Genomic DNA, 21,978 nt, shown 5'->3' with positions numbered 1-21,978 from the left:
CGGGTTCTGTAATGTCCGTATCATATGGGACGAGTTCTGTGATGTCCGCATATGGGACAAGTTCTGTGATGTCCGCATATGGGACGAGTTCTGTAATGCGTACGCTACTCGGCGTAACCGCAGATTTGCAGTGAGGTCGACGGTGACCATTACTGCCTAGCAGTTCTTGAAAGATAAAGGTAATTATGCATCGTAAATTAATTTACAGATCTAATGCATGATTTCAAAAAACCTGGCTCTGATACCATTTGTAAGCATAAAAATATGTAATTATGCTACGTCATTAATGCGAAAATAACCTATATGCTATGATTGAAATCAATGCATAGATCTAATAATACAATGCGTACCTTTTGATGCCATATGTTCAGAGATCTCGTTGATTTTGGGAGAGGATTTTGGGGAGAGAGTCGAAGAGAATAACTAAACGGAATCCAATTAGTTATTCTATTATATATCTTATTCAATTATAAAAGGTTACATATTCTAACACCTAGTGAAAGAAAGTTATCTCTACGTGACATAGCCAACTCATCGTGTCGGTCTCGTGCGGTCCATTTATTCGTGAAAGCTCGTAGTATTCTTTTCTTTCGATTAGTTACCGCATAGCGACTTTAGTGCGGCGGATCGGGAAATTGTTCAGTGCGTCACTCCGCTGTCACGAGTACAATGGGTGGAGCCCACCATGGGGCCACCACGTCCCCACTGACATTACGCTTCGTGCTCCCTTCCCCCTCGACCCCTTCTAGGCGTACCTTCGTCACCTCTTAATCTCCGCCACTTCCCCCACGATTCTGCTGCTTGCCCCCCCTATTCTCACCTTTTGTGAAAGAAATCCGGCGACAGCCACTCCGGGACACTTCTTCCTCTCATGCTCTGCTTGTCACGGAGCATGGGGATTTTCGCATGTTGTTCTCTGCTTCTCCTCCTCTCCACCGCCGCAGGTGAGACAAGGGAGTTCGCTTGCATCGTGCCGTCTCTCGGCCTTCTGTTCTGACCACCGTTTTGCTTCTTTTTCTGCTAAATGTGCTTCTGGTGTTGTGCAGAAGCAGGAATTGTTGGTGTGAACTATGGCCGGGTGGCGAACAACCTTCCGTCGGCTACGGAGGTGGTGGAGCTCTTGAAGTCGAACGGCATCAGTCATGTCAAGCTCTACGACGCTGACCCTTCCTTCCTCCGCGCACTGGCGGGCACCGGCGTCAAGGTGGTGGTCACCATCCCCAACGAGATCCTGGCGTCCACCGCGGCCCGCCCCGGCTTCGCCCTTGCCTGGGTCCAGCGCAACGTGGTCGCCTACTACCCTTCCACTCAGATCCAGGCCATCGCCGTCGGTAACGAGGTGTTCGTCTACCCTCGCAACCTCACCACCTTTCTCGTCCCAGCCATGCAGAACGTCCACGCCGCCCTGTCCAGCCTCCGCCTCGACGGTGTAATCAAGATATCCTCCCCCATCGCACTTACTGCTCTCCAGAACTCCTACCCGTCATCCGCCGGCTCGTTCCGGCCCGAACTTGTTGTGTCGGTGTTGCAGCCGATGCTGGAGTTCCTACGCCAAACGGGCTCTTACCTCATGGTCAATGCCTACCCGTTCTTCGCTTACGAGGCTAATGCCGATGTGATCTCCCTCGACTATGCCCTCTTCCGGCCCAACCCGGGCGTGGTCGACTCCGGGAACGGCCTCCGCTACTACAGCCTCTTGGATGCCCAGATCGACGCCGTCTTCGCCGCCATGTCCGCCATCAAGTACGAGGACATCAAAATAGCCATCTCCGAGACGGGATGGCCGTCCAAGGGCGACGCCGACGAGACGGGCGCGGGGCAAGCGAACGCGGCCGCATACAACGGGAACTTGATCAGGCGGGTCCTTTCGGGCAATGCCGGGACGCCGCTGAGGCCCCAAGCCGACATAGATGTCTACCTCTTCGCCCTGTTCAACGAGAACCAGAAGCCGGGCCCGACGTCGGAGAGGAACTACGGGTTGTTCTACCCAGACGAGGGGAAGGTCTACGACGTCGAGTTCACTCTCGGCGGGAGCAACGGAGGCGGCCTAAGGTGGGAGGACGTCAGGGGCAAAGGACCTTCCACCACGCTGCCACCGTCCTCTTCGAGCGGCACGGTACGGACAAGCTCAACGGGGGAGAGCTGGTGCGTGGCGAACGCGATGGTGGGGAAGGCGCGGCTGCAGGCAGCGATGGACTACGCGTGCGGCGAGGGGGGAGCGGACTGCGGACCGATCCAGCGAGGGGCGGCGTGCTACGAGCCCGACACGGTGGAGGCGCACGCGTCGTACGCCTTCAACAGCTACTACCAGAGTAAAGGCCGGGCCATGGGGACATGCGACTTCGAGGGGGCCGCCTACGTGGTCTCGCAGCCACCCAGTAAGTGTCCCCTAACCTCACGTAATATACGCGCTCGTTCGCACATGGTTCGGCATTCGCGGTAAATGGCCACAAATTTACCGCCGTTCCCATAAGCAAGTGGGTGCGGGAAGCCGTGTCCAGTGTGGTACGATGTGACGTGTTGCGTCATGTGCGGAGTCTTTCGGCGCTGTCATGACGTAAGCGATTCTGGTTAATATCTTTGCGGACTGATCACTGTTGCACTTTGGTCATGTTGCAGGGATTGGTAACTGTGCCCTTCCGTCGGGAGCCTGAGCTGTGCTGCAAATAATGGAAGCGATGGGCGGCTTTGGGTGGCTGCATTATATGTTGTAGTTTGTGGTAATTATTGGACTATTAAAGACCGTAACAGAGCATGTGAACGGCATGTGAACCGACGCAGTAACTGATTCACGGTCGCTCTGTTTTCCCTTAGTGGACGACAGCTATGGCGTGGGATTTGTTTGTTTTAACGTTCACCAACGTCAATGCATGTCGTTTTGTACTCGGTACCATTGGATCTGAACAGTCGGTCTGCCACGTGACCAAGTCCGGTTGATGGTTTGCGTTGTGGCACGTGCAAGAGAAGATGAACTTTGTGACACAACATGTGGGTAGGAAAAGAGGTCTTTGGTGGGTCGGCAAGTGCGTGAGATTAGAAAGGTTTAATAGGTAAGATAGTACAATGTTGCCAATTATTGAGTATTAGCCATGTCGACTGCATTAGGGCCTGAGGAAGCACCTAAATCAATGTTAAAGCTGAAATTTGCCTGAAGACTAAAATTGAACTGAAGAAAAATTATTCAAAATTAAATGAGAATTATTATTATTATTTTTTTTTATTTTTATCACGTAGGTATGTCTTCAAACAAGGACGAAGATATAATAACTTAATAGTGGATGCTGAACGCTGAAACCATATAACTAGAGATTGTGGTTCAATCTGAGAAGATCCATTGGATAGACTAAAGTTTTGAATTTTTTTACAATTAAGTTGAATATATTTTTGTTGTTTGATTCTCTTTCAAGGCTCGAAATTATCTTAAAACAATAAGAGTCTGTCTTGGTAGCTTAACTATAGCAACAAAACAAATTATTCGTTTGAGTGCCATAACCTTCGTTGACTCAGTAGATTTGATTTTGTGGCTCTTTTTGGCGATATTATCCCACATCCCCCCTCAGTTACTTTTTGTTGATAATCTCATCATCATATTATCGCTAATATTTCATCTGTCACTACAATTAAATGATGTAGTAAGGATATCTAAGGCTTGATTTTGATGACACCTCGCAGCTGGCCATAGAGCTAAATGTGGTTAGCTTGAGATGTGTCGTGCAACTTCACGTCGTTGCTGAGTTGTCAGCGCGGCTCGATTTGATCGGCGATGTGGCTTCTTGGCTAGAGAGAATCGGTGTTAGGTCGGGTCGGGATGTCATATGTTGAGCCGATCCGAGATAGAGTTAGGTTATTTTTCCTTCCTTGTTAGGCTCCTGCACATAGGTCAAAATCGAAAGGGAAAATCTCGACTCAATCGCTCTAAAGCTTAAGTTAGTATGGTGGTGATGGGGTAGATTTGAGTGTCCGAGATCTGACCCCTTGCACTGACATGGGGGTCGACTTTTATACCCGCAGTCGAGGGGCAACCATACGTGGTCCATTAATAGTTGCTGACACCTTGGGCGATTGACCCGCACACTTCGTATAACGCTGACCGACCTACACGGCTTTATGCCACATGGTGCTGCTTCGCACATTCTCGAGGGGCTCCGTATTGTGTGGTGTCGTCTTGTACAGCCTTAGGTGCGCGCGACATAATTGGTTGTCTTGTACGAGTCTATGCTACCGGCACGGGTACAGGTGATTGTCTCGTACGAGTCCAAAATGTTACGTTCGTGTGTGCATACTATATCAACTCTGAGGTGCCACAATAGTTTTAATGTGACGGTTAACTATAGTTGCAAGGGAGATGTCAGAATATGCTCATTATTGATTACAGTCTCTCTTAGTAGGAGTTGTACACGCGGCACATTTAAATTTTTTGAGCGAATTTTTAAAAAATAATTTTAAAAAAATATTCTTTATTTTTTTCCCTTTTGCTCGATGCCATAGAGTGAATCGATTGTATTAAAAACAATCGTTTAAAATTTTCTTAATAATTTTTTTTTTTACATTAGTAATAAGGTGAAAATATAAGATTTTAGAATTCGTTCAAAATTATTTACTTTTCAGAATAAAATTACCAGTCTACCGATCCGATTAGATTTCTCCAAGAAAAATTCGTCCAACAACTCTATGACAAACAATGGAGCCATGCAAGAAGTCCGTACACGAATTAAGAGAAATAACACAGACTCGATGAGCGATGACAAGAGGTGAGCACATCATGTGGATGGTCCGTTGACATCCCAAAGGAGTCTGCACCACAACCTCCCCAAGTAGCGCCCGCGTCCCCTCGCCATTTCCGGACTGAGCCGATGCACCTTTTGTAGCTCCGTCTCGCCAGGAAGACGGATGGAATCCCTCGCATTCGCAACTCGCAGTAGGAACAGCCCGGCGGCGCTCGATCAATTCCCGATCTGCAAGAGGACGACGAGGGCGAGGGCGAGGGCGACGCAACAGCGAAGGTCCTCCTCCTCGCCATTCAACTACAGAACCCCAACCCTGGTCCATCGTTATCGGCGCCCCAATTCCTCTGCTCACTCCTCCTCGTTGATCTTCAGCAAAAGCCCATTACTCTACCCGCCCTCCGGGCCCCGGATCCTCCGTCCTCTATGCTGTAGCGCGCACGGCAACGCCGATCATGGTGTCCGTAGCCACAGTTACCATAGTCACCATGGCCACAGCCACAGCCACGACCACGACCATCACCACCACCATGGGCATGGTCATAGTCATGGCCATGGAGAAGATGGGCTTCCGAACGAAGCTCAGAAGGCTGTCCTCCGCTTCGCAAAGGCTGTAGGGTGGGCAGACCTGGCGGATCTCCTCCGGGAGCACCTGCAGCTGTGCTGCTGCTCCATGGTGTTGCTCCTCCTTGCTGCTGCCTGCCACTGTTTACTGCCTGGTCGAGCGGGCAAACCATTGCAGAATGCCCTTATCGCAGTCGCTTTCCCTCTCGTTGGGGTAATTCCATAACTTATAGATGTTACCTATTCTTTCTCCTCTCTTCCCCCTTCTCTCTCTCTTCCAAGAAAAGGATTGCCAAGCCTTTTAATACTTGTTGTTGAGCGTTCCTTTTGGATGAACTTGTATCAATTGAGACACGTTTGGTAGAATTAGAGATTCCGAATAGCAATAACTGAGAGATCCGTAAACGCATGAAAAATGTCTCCTCTAACAATAACAGAAAAAAATAACTAAGCTAATCTTACTGCAAGTGAATTGTAAACATAAAGAAGATTGAATTATAGTTAAATTGTCTGAGATTCAGTTTCAAACTTTTTAGAGAACCTGGAATTCTAGTTTGTAGATAGGAGATTAACCTTGTCGAGGTTTAACCTCATACAATCAGTGAGTAACCCTCCAGTGTCTAATCTTGCAATGAACCTGGCCGAAGGGTTTACGACAATTTTTTTATTTAGGAAGTAAATTTTTTATTTTTTATTTGGCCAAAGGTAAGTGGCAAAGGTGGGATTCGGACCCAGACCTTGCGATAAACTATCAAAACCTTTATCAGCTAAAATAGCTGATATATTTAGGAAGTAAATGTTCATTCTAATATAAGCCATCATTCTATTGGAACAGAAATCAAGATAACACTTTTGGAAATAATAGATAATGTATTGAGGGCTTTAGATCCTTCACTCAAATCTTTTTTTCCCATGGAAATATTGATTATGATTTAGTTTGGGGAATTCAGGTTGACCCATTGGATGGCAAAAAGGAGGACATAATGGTCCTTTAAAATCCTACATACATGCTCACAATTCATTTATAACTTTAGAAGGATATTTATGATATCTTGTGACTTTAAAAGGATATCAAATATATTCTTAATGTTTAGATAGGTAAATCTGACAAGACAGTAAACGTCTATTCTCCCAAAAGTTCTGTTCTATAAAGAGCACATAGTCTTCTTTTGCTTGATCATCGGGTGTAGTTTTTGACTTAATTTGTTAAATCTAAGTTGTAAGTGGTGTTCTGCTCTTAGTTATGACACTCATCTTAATTTATAAGCTTGTAGTTTTAGCTTAGGGTTAAAAATGGAAATAATACTTGAGAAATGAAAATCATATGGTTTTATCATTTATGAGGCTAGAGGGCTGCAACAATGAACAACCGATAAATCAGCATGGAGGAGCTAAAGGAGAAAATTGGAGCCACTATTCAAGTTGAGGATTTGAGTGAGTTTGCCATCGGTACATTATATAATTGGTCCCAAGAAATGGTGAATGTTTTGCAGGCTCATGCTTTTAAGGTTTTGAAACATGAAATGGTTTCATATGTACTGTCAGAATGCATAAAGTTAATATAGGCTTGGTACAGTTTGAGATGTGTACAAAAAGGTGAAAAATGAAAGAAAAAACTGGAGGATGAAGGAAAAGAAAATCTCTCCTTCTACGTAGGGAATGAGTATGAGCTAGAATCTCCTTCTCCCATTAATAAAGAAACTTGGCATACTGCTGTTACGGAGGCCTGATGGAGTTTTCTTGGTTCAATTATCGTCTCAGCATGATATGTGCAGTCTAGTATGATAATAAATGGAAATGGTACTTTATTATTTAGGACTTAAACTCACATGCTTGTTGTACAACCTTCTTGACATTACAATTGAAATATGCTTGTTTTATAATTTGATTGGAATATGTACTATATGATTTCTTTTCTACGTGCTCAAATAATATTTTAAAGCTGAAATGCCTTGCTCGTGGTAACTTCTACAATATGTACATAGGAAGTCTACTTTTTCACTAGAAACTTTTTATTCTCACCATCAAGGTCTCGGATAGCACATTGATGCCAATTGTGAGAATCTATCAGACTGACATGATATCGAGGTAACGACTGCTATGTCGACTTGTATCACTTGGTAGTTCTGTAGTTCAAAAAAAAAGAAGCCCATGCTTGGTGCTTTGTCAGATCTGTAAGATTAGATGGATTGATAGGGTCCAACCTGTATTTAAAGTCATTCACCATAGTTCATAAGATCAGTATTGTGAATAAGATCAGCCAAGAAAATAACTCAAAAAACAAAATAATAAAATAATAAAATATAGAAATAAAATATATTTTATGGAAATACAAAGATTATGTGCCAAAAACTCTCTCACCCTCGTTATGCATTACAGCTAATGATGAAAAATACTAAAAATTAATACATTAAAAGATACAAAACTGAAATGTAAAAAAAAAAGAAGATAACAAAAATTTTCGAAATTAATTAATTTAAGATATCTATGATGTTTTTATCACAAAATCAATATTTTATGGAGATACTATTATAGAACATGATTATTGTATATATGTCGTTTTAAATTCCAAAGCTCAGTGATGGTCAAGGACTCAAGGTTAGGATAATTCAGACAAGGAATCAATATTTTATTTGAAGAAAGTGTTCACAAGATCAATTTTAAGTCTCGTAATATTTCCCGTTTGATAGTATCAATAGAAATGACTACTCTTTCTCTCTTTTCCTCTCTCTATATTCCTTGGACAATGATCACTACAATAGTGGTGTTAGACACCAGATGCGATATTTTAAGCAATAACATATGTCATATGCAATAGTGGCAACATTTCCTCTTTTATCTTACTCTTATAATCATATGTTTCTTTTTTGTCTTTTCTCCATCTTAACTTGCCTCTTCTTTTCCTCCTTTTGCTCCTTCCCTCTTTTTGTTAGGCTTTAAATTGGTTAGAATTGGTTAAAATCATTTAACTTTGATCGAAATTGATTAATTCTAGTAGATGTCGATGGTTTTCTGATTGTGAGGATGAAAAATCTGAAAAATTGTTGGCTTGTACAATACTGATACTGATCAGGTGTATCATGTGAAAACTAGCTGATACCACCTAGCATGATTCTCACAATTGCTCGCTTCTAGTACATTTTGCTAAGTTGAAATTATAGCCATTTACATTTTGGTAAATTGTTACGCACATGATAAGTGAATTCTCCAAGTAAATCTTCTCATTGCTCTCACATGAGATCCATTTTTTAAAGTTATAATGCACACTATCTGGAATTTCAAAATTATCGGCCAATAATGTCTAGCACTAGCATAGTTATAGAGTTCATGGTTTGAGCTGAGAAGTTTATCTGGTAATATCATGCAAGTTTTATGTTCAAGTGGGTCATTATCTGCTTTATATTTTGCTGATAAAATTTAATTTCGAAAAATAAATCCAGCATAAACCAACCTTGTACTTGTCTTACCTACTTGTTGTGTCTGTGGTGCATTATTTTGCTAATATGTTGTATTTTCTTTTATCGACACTTTAAATTTAAGTTGTCATAATTTTTTTATTGTTGTGGGCATGTCTTGGGTCACTTGTATTCTACTTTTTAGGTTTCGGCTGCACTTGATGCCATTGTGATCATTGCTTCTGGAAAAGTGAATATCCACGTGCTCATGGCCCTTGCAGCCTTTGCTTCAGTATTCATGGGGAACTCGTTAGAAGGTGGCCTGCTTCTTGCAATGTTTAACCTGGCTCACATTGGTAATACTTGATTCAATTTTTTGGCTCTTATATTTTAAATGTTTATGGAAGCATCTCAAGGTTATACTGAGTTTGAATTTTGAATGCACAATCTTGTTTGCAGCCGAAGAGTATTTTACCAGCCAATCAATGATTGATGTCAAGGAACTCAAAGACAACTTTCCAGATTATGCACTATTGTTAGATGTAAATGGTGATGAACCTCCTCAATTCTCAAAATTGGATTATGCAAAAGTTCCAGTTTGTGATCTTGAAGTGGGTTCATATATACTGGTCAGGGCCGGTGAGGTTTGTGCCAAATATTTGATAACTTTTGTTTGTAAATTTGGATGATTTTTGAGATTTTATGATACTCCTTTCATGATGATGATAATTTACTTTCAAGTCTTTGTGAATATTTTCCCCCAAAGAAGTTTTCATGTATGTTTGCCATAGTGTATTTTGTGCATGGTATTTTTCTTGTGTAGGTATTGACACTTTGTTGATCCCATCATGTAAAGTTGTTAATACACTCTCTACTATGCCTGTTGTCAAGTTGATGCCTGGCATGCTGCTTTGAAAACCGTTTAGTTTGAAACTAACATGTTGTTCGCAGTTATCCTGGAAATGTGAACCAAACACTTAGAAAACAGTTTGTACAGGCTTTGGTAACCTATTAGTCCAGAGTGACACTGATATACTAGGTGGTATATCAGCCTATACTATCCAATATCGAATAAAATAATAAAAAAGTTAAAAACTATAAGTGAATGCAATATACTAGTATCAATCAAGGTTTGTAATCTCATGCTGGACCAACCCTTACCAGTTCCAGGCTGGACCGGTATATACTGCTAGTACTGACATTCAGTACAATGGTATGGACCAACACTCTGTCAGGGGAGGGAGAGGAGGGGAGGATGTTAGGACAGAGAGGAGGGGGAATGAGGAGGAAGAGGAAGAGGAAGAGACAAAGGAGGAGGAGAGGGTGAAATATTAGAGAAGAGGCGGTGGGCTTGGAAGAGAAGGGGAAGTCATGGCCCCGAACATTATTATTATTTTTGTTTTTAATGCATCGAACTGGACCGCCCGAAATGGAAATGGTCCATTCACCAGTTCCTACGTGAAATCGAAGTCTATGCCTCTATGGTATCAATACTGGTTTTTCATAGTCGATTTTGCTTAAGTCATGTGGCATCCTAAGCTACACCTACTAGCTATCGAGCTAACCTACTTTCAACCTCTAGTAGTGCTGTAGAAATTGCAAGAGAGGATTAAGTTAGTTAATTAGTAAATGTGCAGTCAAACTGTGGTCATCACACAACCAAGGCACTTGAAGCCAGGACTGCAAAAGCAAACAAAGGCATCTGAGATTTATTAGGCTACCAAGTGCTTATGCGAGCTTGAATGGTCACGCTAGGGGTGTCTAAAGGCAAGTCCATGAACAATAAACACCCATGCACTTGTGACGAATGACAAGCGGGCTCGATGCATGTGATGAACTATCCCATAGGTACTATGTGGGACAGCTCTCATCCCTTGTGCCATTGGAGGGGTACAAGTGGGCTGATGCATCTATTAAAACCTTGATGTCAGCTACAAAATGTAGTACTCAACAGTGGACAACCAACTCGATCGCATATGCAACTTTGTGTCAGTGAAGCCTCATGTTTTTAGCATGGAAAGCATTTAAAATCATCCAACCTTGTTTACTGAAGCATTACTGCTTCCTCATTTTTGGCTCTATAAATAATTTTAAAGGCTTTGAAGCTGTTTACATTTGTTGGGGTTTGTTTTCCTATGTGTACATATGTGGAGTGGAGTTTGATATGAATGCACTTTTCATTTTCAAGAAAGTAGGTAAAACTAATTCGTGTCAGAAGGGGGCTTTTAGTGAGCCCTGCTATATATTCATGTAGTGGCCTTGTAACTCTCTTCTTTTCTAGTTTAGTGAGAAAAAGAAACATTTCAAGGTTGGACCTCCATGGCATTCTTTTGAGTTTTGACATCAAGTGAGCACAAACCTGAAGGTTGGTACTTGGTACATGTATTAATTTGTGCGGCATGATGTTAATTACCTTGCTTATGGTTGGACCAATACAATCTTGTTCGCTGCCCTTTTTTGGTGGTGATTTGGTAATCGATCAAGTTCAGAATGTTATTTGTTGCCAATCCTCCTTTTCATTGTATGGAGAATCTTGAATATGCTAACAATAGATAAATTGCTAATTGTGGAGGCTGGCTCTTTTTGCTCTCTTTGGGAAACTTGTAACCTAGGGCTTTTACCTTCCAAGTAGTTTTTTTGGTTAATTGGAAAATATTCTGGACTTCCAGTCTCCTAAACTTGCCTTGCTTATGGGTTGTTGTTAAAGTTGACTGTCATAGTGTCAATTATGATATATTATCAATTTTTTAGGCAATAATTTGTCAAATCACATATGGACTCTTTTTAATGGAGTTGTGCTTACAGACACATTTTTTCTCATGAAAGGGCTTTTTAATAATGATCATCAATGCCCTTCTCTGGTCATGTTGATATCTTATCCCTTTCTTCCCGACTTCTTTTTTGATCCTTCTCCTTAAGTCTTGTTGCCAGCAGTAGAGAGTCTTCTGCATTCACCTGCTGCAGATTTGCCTGTTTGGTGGCTTTATTTATTTGTTTATTAATTCCTTCTTTTCTTCTTCTAGTCCTCTTCTTTTCCAAGTAAAATTTGATAATAGTCATTGCCTCACTATCATAGAGTATGATCTATCGAAATCCTTGTGAGGTGAGTTGGGGACCTTAAAAGAGTCAATAGGATGAGTCATCTTAGGTTTTTGTTGTGTTGACTTGAAGCATCATTAGGTCCTATGTAAAGCACCTGTCAAGAATCCAGATTGCAACCTGACTTGGTTTGGACATCCTGGAAGGCAGGAAGCACAATCCTGTAGATTGTTACATGCATTGATTAAAATGGAGTTAAGTGCCCTTGCTTTTGGTTGAACCATACTCATAATATATATATTTTTTGTAGCCCGTCTTCTGCCATACTGTCTCAAGGTGCGTCTCCACTAGTCCACTGTCTATTCTGTTGCAAATTATTGTTTAAAGAATTACTTTAATCACTTTATATCTGATTAATTCTGCATACAACGTTGCAAATAATACTTGGCCTAGTGGCATGCAGATGCTATTCTGCTTGTTCTTTCCATAAACACTCTCAAAATTGAAAACACAGCACTTATGATCTTTGTGACTTCTCTTGTTCTGTCTTTGTCTGTTCCTAGAGTGGTTTTAATATGTGAGATGTGTGATGTTATGCTTCTTGTTTCTCTAAAGGATCACTTGATATCCTCAGTGCTTATTTACTTAGGATTGACAGAGTGATGCCTTTCTTAGGCTGTTCCGGTAGATGGAGAAGTTTTTCAAGGGGCATCAACGATTACTATTGAACATTTAACCGGTGAAACCAAGCCGCTAGAAAGAGGAGTTGGAGATGCAATTCCTGGTGGTGCACAGAACTTGGAAGGAATGATGGTTGTAAAGGTTTGATTGAACCTCATTGGAACTTTTTCCATCATTTAAGATCATCTTAAACTTTTAAATGTTCATGAATGTCTTCCAGAACTATGCTGTGTGCCTTTCAATTTTACATGGACTCTTATGTTTATCACAACAAAAAACAACCAATAAAACCTCAACTCTCAACACTGTTTACAAACTAAATAGGTAGAATCGATTGCTTGGTTACTAGGAACATCCACCACTTTCACATCAACTGAAAACTTGAGTCTTACAATTTTTATATTCATTGAATTTTCTGAAATGAACTTCTTACTAAAGATCTTACATTCCTTGCAATCCAAATATGATATGTTATGCAATGGCACCAATCCATAGCTCCTTCAAGATATGGAGTATATTTTTGCCTCTACAACTACAAAATAATCAAACTTCTTGATGAAGGATGTTTCTTGATATGAGATTTTAATAAAATACATCAAGTTTCTGATCAATTAAATAGTGAAGCATAAATGATTAGCTGATTCTGCATTTCTGTTACCAAAAACACAACTAATTTTATGCAAAACTTTTTTGATTAATCTATCTTGACTTAGGAGTCTTCCTTGGATTGCTGACTAAAGAGTGAAGGCATATCTCAGCAATCTTTTTTAAATGAACCAATTTTATATCATTGATCTGGAATATTTTGTTCTTTTGTATCATCCATGCTTTCCTGATGCTAATTGTTTTTGTAATATTAGGCAACTGTCTTTCTGCACAATTTGAATTCCAAATTTAATTCTAGTGATTTCCAACCAAATAATCTGTCTTTGGGCAACTGAAATGGCTATCTTGCATTAATGACAAAATCTGCTCCCTTTGCCTTCTAATAAACATCTGATTCAACTGGAGTACACCACTTGATTTTAAAACACCTCTTGCAAGCCAATGATCATACCATATCGATCTTCTTTCCAAACAATGCCTTATTGTACTTGATATGGTATGCTCAATGCAGCTGCTTGTCTGATTGAAAGGTCTAGGAGACTAGGATAATATTCATTTATGGTACCTGTCTTATAAAATCATGTTTGACAAGTATCTTGATTATACATAACAGTGATTTAAAAAGCACTAGGCGCCAAGGTCCAAAAATGCCCGAGGCGCTAGGCGCTCGTCCAGGCGCTCGCCCGAGCGAAGCGAGACGCTAAAATATAAAAATATAAAATATAATTAATAAATATAATTATTTAAAATTTTAAATAAAAATATGCTATTAAATTAAGAAAATCTAAGATACAAAATCACAATAATATATTATTAATCTATTAACAGTATTGAAAATTAATCATTTCAAATAAACTTAATAATATTAACAGTATATAATATACGTATATTGTTAAACGGAAGTGTAAAGGGGTGCTGAGCCTGTTGACTGAGAAAAGAGAAAGCGGCAGCGGCGAGCGGCGAGCGACGACAGCGGCAGCGGCGACAGTGGCAACGTTTGCGAGCGGCGAGCGGCGACAGCGTTTGCAAGCAGCGACAGCGGCGAGCAGCGGCATCGGGAGCGGCAGCGGCGAGGGTTAGGGTTCGGTTGTCACTTATATCAGTTTTAGTTGGTTCGATTGAACCAACTAACCATCGGAGACCGAACCAGACCTAAAATCCTGGTTCGATCGCCTTGGTTAACCCAGGCGCTCGCCTGAAGCGTCTAGTGCCTGGGCTCGGGTGAGCGCCCAGGCGGCGCCTGTTTGAAGCGCGCCGCTTGGGAGATTAGCGAGGCGCTCGGGCCTCACCTCGCCTCACCCGAGCGCCTAGGCAAGCGCCCAAGCGTCTTTTTAAATCGCTGATACATATCATTTAGGACAACATACTGTATTATGGTATAATATCTAGATAAAGAAAAAAATATATAAAGGCTCAATGAGTAAAGTTGATAATTGTGATAATTGTTAACATGTTTCATACATATATCAAGCATCCAAGTCTTTGAAACCTCACCATCTAAGCCTAAATGATATCAAGTCTTCCAAGGGCTAGATGATTTATTGGTATAACATATTTCTTGTACTAGTCCAGTGTTTATAATATTGGTAGACCAAATCTTATACTGATGCTGCATGTGGTCAAAGCCAGTAGATCTACACATGGAACTAGAAAGATTTGTGATTGGTTGAGCCTAAAAGGTCAGAAATCAATTATGTATGCTAGTCAGATTGACCTATATCGGATCCATACCATGCTAAACCCATATCAATTGATATAATAGTGGATTTACTTTGGTACACATATACCATCAATACGAGTCATTTTTGTCCTAGTATGTAGTTTACATACTGACCAACAATGATTTAAATTTTAGTTTAATATTGGTTCTGGGATTGTATGGAACTATTATAGTGCTGCCTGGTATTATTCAATGATCAACAAACCGGGCAGTCTCGGACATGGTTTGAGCAATCCACTTGTGAAACAATTAATTGGCTCTATATTTTTAATTTTTTATCCTAATAAAAATCCCTAAAAACACTAGTTGCCCTTCTCCCACCCTGCACCTCCCTCTTCTTGTACTGTGGTATATTTCGGTTTACCATTTATTAGTATGCCAAAATGGATTGGACTCATATCGGTCCAACTATCGACCACACATGGGTTTGATACCCAAAATATAAAATCTTGGTACCATTGAATAAACTAGTATAGTTATAAGTCATGAGCATTGTGCTTGTATTGAGCTATATGTTTAAATATCTGGATTGGTAAGTACTAGTCCGTATTGGCTGGCATGGTCGAGATTTGAAACTTTGCTGACCAGTATAGATTGGTACATCAATCCAAGGCAAGATGATTATTTCTATCTTTGCTGGTGGGATTTTCATATATTTATTCCTTTTAAAAGTTTGAAATCAACTATATAGTATATAGTATATACCTTTACAAAAATAGTTGGATTAATGTTAGAAAATGCATTCTATGCCATTCGGTATTCATATGTAGTCATATGATTGCATTTTATAGTGATTATGCGGGCTCAACACGCAGCCAGCCACATATGTGGATAGTTGCATATATGGTCCATATACCACAAGTCCACAACTGCTTTTTAGAATAGTGAGTTGGATTTCATGATATGTACCCTCAGGTACTTGTATCAAAGTTCAATTATGTCAAGTTTTTAAATAAATCTTAAAATTACACTTCTCAATGGAAACACACTTTTTCATTCTTCTAATTGGTGAACAATCTGCAGGGGATTTATCTTGTCTTTTTTCTAGGATGCAGAATGTTAGTCACCTCAAGTGCACTTCTGGTCTGCATTATATCTTTTGTAAACTATGGCCCACCAAAAGGCTTTCTAAAGCATCTAAATTACTCCTTTTCGCTTGCCACTGTATATACTCAGCTTGCTTATAGCATAAGCAATGTTTGGTACCCTAAAGCATGGATCGTAATTTTGGTCATACCATTTAGTACAGATTGGCATTCGATGGCTGACCAATACACGAACCAGACAACTTCATCTACTGCAATCCTAGACCCAACCAGGTTTAATTGGTTCTATTGATTGGAACAAACAAATTAGGAAAAAGGAACAACTTGAAATGATATTGGACATGGTTTGACATACTGCTCGAAATGGTATGGTACGGGCAGTATGTATCGGTCCGACAGTTGATCGAAATGTGAACCACCCTATACCCAGCAGTATAGTAGTTGTGGGGGGGGGGTGGGGTATTAGGTGATACACTCTCCGTACCACGAAAAATGACCGAAATCAATCAAGGGCCTAGATTGAATTTGTTCCAACGGTTAATTTAACTGTTGGACCCATTTTAATGCCTATTTAACCTCATTCCTTCTCCCTCTTTCACTCTATTTCAATCTCAAATCTTCTAACACTCTTTCTCACTCAATCACTCTCTCTTTCTCACAAATTCTCACTCTTGTTCAATATCAATGGAAAAACCATTCCGAACATGCTGCAAAGCTGCTCATCAACGTTCAAAAAAGATAAATCCACTATCCTTTCCTTATTTGGAATTTTTTTTTTATTGAAATAGAATTAAATTTGCATTTAGTTCTAATTAAAATGCCCTAATTTAGGTTTTTTCCCTAATTTTCATGTATGTTTAGATATTTTCTAGGCATTTTTTGGAACCATTGGCACGTTCCGATGTACCATATATCGGTACATTGGTACAACCCAGTATGTATCGGACCAGCCAAAGACCGACACGGCCAGTTGGCATGAAATTGCAGTCCTTGATATTGGATATTCTTGGTCTGGTATGATGATGTATTTCATGTTGGTGGCAAGTATCACCCTATCAGGTGGCATAACTTGGGGTGTTGATGGCATTTAATTCTTGTTTGGTGGCACATGATCCAATTGTTAAAATTAGAGATTCACTCTAATAACTTTGTATAGGCTTGCATTGAAAATTCCTACTTCAGACTGCATTCAAGGAAAGCTAAAACAACAAGACCTGTAATTGTTTTATTCGTGAAGCTTTGTTCTTCTATATCCTTGTCACAGAAGATGTAACAAGTTTGCTGTCTTGGAGTTACTTTGTGGGTTATTGCTTAAAGTTTGTCATAATTACTATTGTCCATCTCTTCAGGGGCAGAATCATGGCCCATTTTCTTTGTCTTCTTTAATTATCAATTTGTGATTTAGAATTAATCAAGTTATACCTTTGTTTCTTTTATTTTTCCTGCTTTAGGTAACTAAGTCGTGGGAGGATTCAACACTGAACAAGATTGTTGAGCTGACAAAAGAAGGTCAACTAAATAAGCCAAAACTAGAAAGGTGGCTAGATGAATTTGGCGAGTACTATAGCAAGGTTGTTGTTGCCCTATCTTTGGGAGTCGCTCTTTTGGGACCTTTTATTTTTAAGTGGCCCTTCATTGGTAACTCAGGTAATTTTGATAGAACTTTAATAATTATCATCTTGGCATCTTATTTTTTTGTCTCAATTTGAACAAGTTGAACTGAACTTTGTATCATTCAGAGGATTAATCAGAACTTTTAGCATTGTCTTTAAAGATTATGTCACAAAGCATAAAATGTGATTTTTTATGACAAATATATTCCTTTGGACATGGTTTATTCTTCTGCAGTTCATGTGATCTCATGTTACCATCTTTATAAAAAATCTTTTACGATCATAATCAAATACTTCTTAATGCTCATTATTGATGTAATAGGTATGAGTTGTATGACTAATAATCACAACTGGAGACTCATCATTGTTCACCTATATTTGATTTGATAAGACATGCTGGGGCTTCTTTCAATCATATTAATTTCAAATCATCATTCTATGGAACAAAGAAAAGGGAAGGGGGAGATCAAGAGAAGAAGAGGAGGTGGCAGGCAGTTCGATGGTGGGTGGCAGTGGACAGAATGAGGAGAATCGCATTTTTGGGTGGGGGGTGTTACTTGTGTCCCTGTAATCTTAATATTGGAACTGTTATTGTCATTAACAAAAATAGCTTAAATTTATATGAAATATGAATGCCTTTTAGCTTATATCGTTATAAAAATATAGAATATTGTCACTAAGATGAATATTCCACCAGTCAAATTTCCATCTCCTTATACTCAAAGAGTTACTCTAACTGGCACTGTTATTATGCATGAAAATAATGTAAACATTATTGTCCTTCAGTTTCTTTTTTCATGTGAAGCTTTCTAAAGACTGGCACCAGTAAATAAAATATATTATGTATCTGATTTTGGAGGGCACTCTACGTGTAGTGGGAATTTAGCGTTGGCTTGAGAATGATCAAGGAATCACACCCTGACCTAGTAGGGTGGGCTCGAAGAATTTCTTTAATTGCCTTCATGAAGTTATTTGTTCAGATTTCCTATGGTTGGTTCTCCAATGCTTTAAAAGATCACTATTTTGAATTCTATACTTGAATCTTGAGCCTTGAGCCTTATTTATATGAAATTGTCAGTATAGAGTTCTAACTCTTGATGTAAAAAATCTGCTTGTGGACTGTAATTGCTATTTGAAAATGTTTAATATGATATTAGTTACTGTTTGTGGTTTTTGCCCTTTTTGCTATAACTTGGAGATAGATCTAGAGATATTTATTCCTGTAATAAATGAAGTCCTTTGATACACTTATTGTGACTTGAAGTTTTGAATGGTTCTTTATTGATTTTTGCCTTGTAGTTTCTAGGGGTTCAGTTTATCGTGCTTTAGGTTTTATGGTAGCAGCTTCTCCTTGTGCATTGGCTGTCGCACCCTTAGCATATGCTACTGCAATCAGTGCATGTGCACGTAAGGTAACAGTTAACAACTTTTTTCAACTTTTGAACCATACTGACTGCTATAATATTCCTTGATCTATGTTGATATCTATGTTCAATCTGTTCAACCATTTTTGATATCATCAACGTAGCTTAGCTTTCAATTCTCTTACTGGTGTATAACAAATCTTGTATGCTTAATTTCTTGGTAAAAATAATTTCTGTTGTTTTATCTACTTATTAGCAAGGTCTGCAATACCAAGTGATACTGCTCGTACTGGGCGGTACGTATCGGTCCGTCAGTAGACTGGTACACGGATCGCTCGCTACCAAGCGGTACCGTCGATTGAGGCGTTATCGTCGTCAGTGACCGAGGGAGAAGAAAGAAGAGGGAGAAGGAGAAGAAAGAAATAGGAAAAAAAGGGAGAACCAGAAGATCGTTGCTCTCCTCCTTGGTTGTCGGCGACTTCTTATCCGCACGCAGGAGAAGAGGCATCGGCATCGCGGGGCGGAGAGAGGCGAAGATTTTTTTTTCTTCTCTTCTCGGGCGACGCTGCCTGTAAATTTTTTTTTATCTGCGACGTCGCCCGAGGCAATGTCACAATTTTTTCTTTTCTTTCGAGAAGAGAGGCAACGTTGCCCCATATAGAGGTAAACCGAGCGGTTTACCTATATATATATATATATAATTTATAATTATATATATATATACATATATATATATACATATATATATATATATATATACATATACATATATATATACATATACATATATATATATATATATATATATATATACATATACATATATATATATATATATATATATATACCGGAGCGGTATATATATATATATATATACATACATATATATATATACATACATATATATATATACATACATATATATATATACCGGAGCGGTATACCGAAATATACTGCTCGGTATACAGTACCGTACCATACCGAATAAGTCTCGAAATTTTGGTACGGTATGAAATTTCAATCCTTATTAGTTTATTGTTATATTTTGACTTCTTTACTCAAAGTTTAGAACTTTAGATCTCAGTGCATGCTTCAGCTGCATAGATTGACAGTTAAGAGACTTAAAGGTGTTGGCTGTACATGCTCATACCAAGTTGTTGAGATGTGCTCTGTCTACAGGGATTCTTTCTTTGATGCGGAGAATAGTTCGAGCAAAAGCTAGAGAAATTAAAGCTAAACTAAAGTAATTTGATATGTTGAAAATATTAAAGAAACAGATTTTCTTATGCTTGGAGGCCAACAAGCTATCATTTATGTAGCTAACTAAAAGAACTTATGAGAGGAAATATTTCATTTTTGGAACCACATGTCCTTGCAAAATTATTGTGGAGTATGTTTGCTCCTATCTGTATGTTCTGCTTCTCACATGTGATCATGAGTAATGGCCTCTTATACCTTATGGTTGCCATCAATTTAGCGTTGCCCCGCATCCTTGCCTCTGTGTTCTGTACCATTAGGATTAAGTCTTGTTATGGCTAGGATCTTGCTATGTTCTTGCAATTTAGCATTGCCCCGCATCCTTGCCTCTGTGTTCTTTTCCAAGATCCAGGTGGGATCGGATAAGGCTCCACCTCCTCTTGTTTGTCATTCAATTCCTTTGAGCCATATAACAATATTCAAGAACTCTGAAGTGGTAATCAGCTAAAAGAAAGAAAGAAATGAAAGTAGTTAATAGGGCATTATACGTATCTTGCTATGTTCTTGCAATTTCAGCAGCTAATTTTTGCCTTTGCTCCCTGTAAATACCTTTGAGGATTTTCTCTGCCTCAAAGCAGAAAAGTCTGGTTTAGAAAAGGCTGAGGTTTGTTTGTTGCCTTGGTAAGCTTCTATTGTGATGGCAATGGCCACATCCATTGTTGTGTGATATTGTAGAAGCACCTCTTTTACATAGTCTAACAGAAACAAAATGTTCAACTAATGCTGTAACCATGCTGTACCCTGCTTATTATCATGTGGAGAATGCATCATGCTTTAAGTACCTAGAAAGAACACCCCAGCTTGCCATAACAGAGCCATGATCTTCAGCTAAACCAGTGCAGCTCAGGGCAAAGAAATTGTAGCATTTCAATCAAGCAATACAAGGTGTGATAATTTCTAGGCAAACAGTGGCTGCCTTCAAAGAATAGGTTCTTTATCAAATGTGCCTGTTGTCATCTCACTTACAGATGGATTTGTCATTGGAGGTTGCTTATATGCTGTCTTATGTTACCACCGCCTTAGCCTCCAGCCATTTTTGAGGGCTTATGCAATATTTAGGTTGTCATTCTATTGTTTAGGGCTTAGATCATTTTTGTCTCTTTTAGTTGCTTCGCCATAACTGCTTCCTAAACATGGGATTGCAAAAGCAACAAGGACTGACCCTATATATCCTACTTGTTGAATAGAATGCCAAATTGTCTTCAACTAAATTTTTCAGGATCAGAGCTTCTGTGGTTTGAAGGATCTTGATTTAGCAACTTAACTTCTCTTCAGTTTTGTTATGTCTGACAATTTCCCAATTCTTGTTTGATGAATTTGCATAAATAAATTGCTTTTACCTGACAACTAAGTGCACTCTTTGTCCTATACACTTGTGAATATTTGTTGTCGAATAGCGTTTTAAATTGTCTTCAACTAATTGGTTCTGGATCAGAACTTGTGTTTGGATGGGATAATGACAAATTCCTAATCTTGCCTGATGAACTTACATGATTAAATTTCCTTTACCTGTCAATTAATAGCAATCTCTATGTCACACCAAGGTTAACAATTTTGATTGGTTTGGTATGGTATGGTATGTTAGGATCAAGAGCACTAAGGAGAGGGGGGGGGTGAATTAGTGCAGCGGAAAACCTTCTACGATTAAAATAAAAGCTGCGTTCGTTCGTTAAAAGTGATTTTGGTAAGAAAGCCGATTCGTAAATCACTTTAACTTTTGTTTAAGCGAGATGCAGCAAAGATATAAATGCAGTTTGCAGTTATGATTCTAATCAGATAGTAGGCGCAAACTGAAATATGATATTAGTACGAAAAAACTGATTTACGTCTAAATGCATATTCGTAAATCACTTGATTAAGCGAGATGCAATTTAAGCAAGGATATGGAGGTAGTTTGCAGTTATGATAGAAATCAAGACGTAAACGCAAACGGAAATATGATGATCGTACGATGAAACTGATTTACGTC

At 39.5% G+C, this 21,978-nt stretch overlaps 2 protein-coding genes across 2 annotated transcripts in view; both read left to right on the top strand.

Annotated features, from left to right (window-relative positions):
• The first annotated feature begins 761 nt into the window (after nucleotides 1-761).
• On the top strand, nucleotides 762-2,890 carry LOC135593193 (glucan endo-1,3-beta-glucosidase 11-like). The gene is made up of 3 exons (XM_065083052.1): nucleotides 762-944; nucleotides 1,047-2,378; nucleotides 2,620-2,890. The coding sequence occupies exons 1-3, from the start codon at nucleotides 872-874 to the stop codon at nucleotides 2,652-2,654; spliced, it is 1,440 nt and encodes a 479-aa protein (XP_064939124.1). The 5' UTR covers nucleotides 762-871; the 3' UTR covers nucleotides 2,655-2,890.
• A 1,863-nt stretch (nucleotides 2,891-4,753) lies between these two features.
• LOC135593190 (probable cadmium/zinc-transporting ATPase HMA1, chloroplastic) overlaps nucleotides 4,754-21,978 on the top strand; it is a 35,987-nt gene continuing 18,762 nt past the window's right edge. The window contains exons 1-6 of the mRNA XM_065083050.1: nucleotides 4,754-5,502; nucleotides 8,889-9,039; nucleotides 9,143-9,327; nucleotides 12,398-12,544; nucleotides 17,227-17,422; nucleotides 18,688-18,800. Coding sequence (XP_064939122.1) covers nucleotides 4,891-5,502; nucleotides 8,889-9,039; nucleotides 9,143-9,327; nucleotides 12,398-12,544; nucleotides 17,227-17,422; nucleotides 18,688-18,800 — 1,404 coding nt within the window. The 5' untranslated portion in view covers nucleotides 4,754-4,890. The remainder of the gene's footprint in view (nucleotides 5,503-8,888; nucleotides 9,040-9,142; nucleotides 9,328-12,397; nucleotides 12,545-17,226; nucleotides 17,423-18,687; nucleotides 18,801-21,978) is intronic.

Source organism: Musa acuminata, chromosome BXJ1-9 (assembly GCF_036884655.1).
Source record: "Musa acuminata AAA Group cultivar baxijiao chromosome BXJ1-9, Cavendish_Baxijiao_AAA, whole genome shotgun sequence".
NCBI classification, from domain to species: Eukaryota; Viridiplantae; Streptophyta; class Magnoliopsida; order Zingiberales; family Musaceae; genus Musa; species Musa acuminata.
The sequence above is the reverse complement of the archived record's forward strand: the minus strand, read 5'-3'. Positions and strand labels throughout refer to the sequence as shown.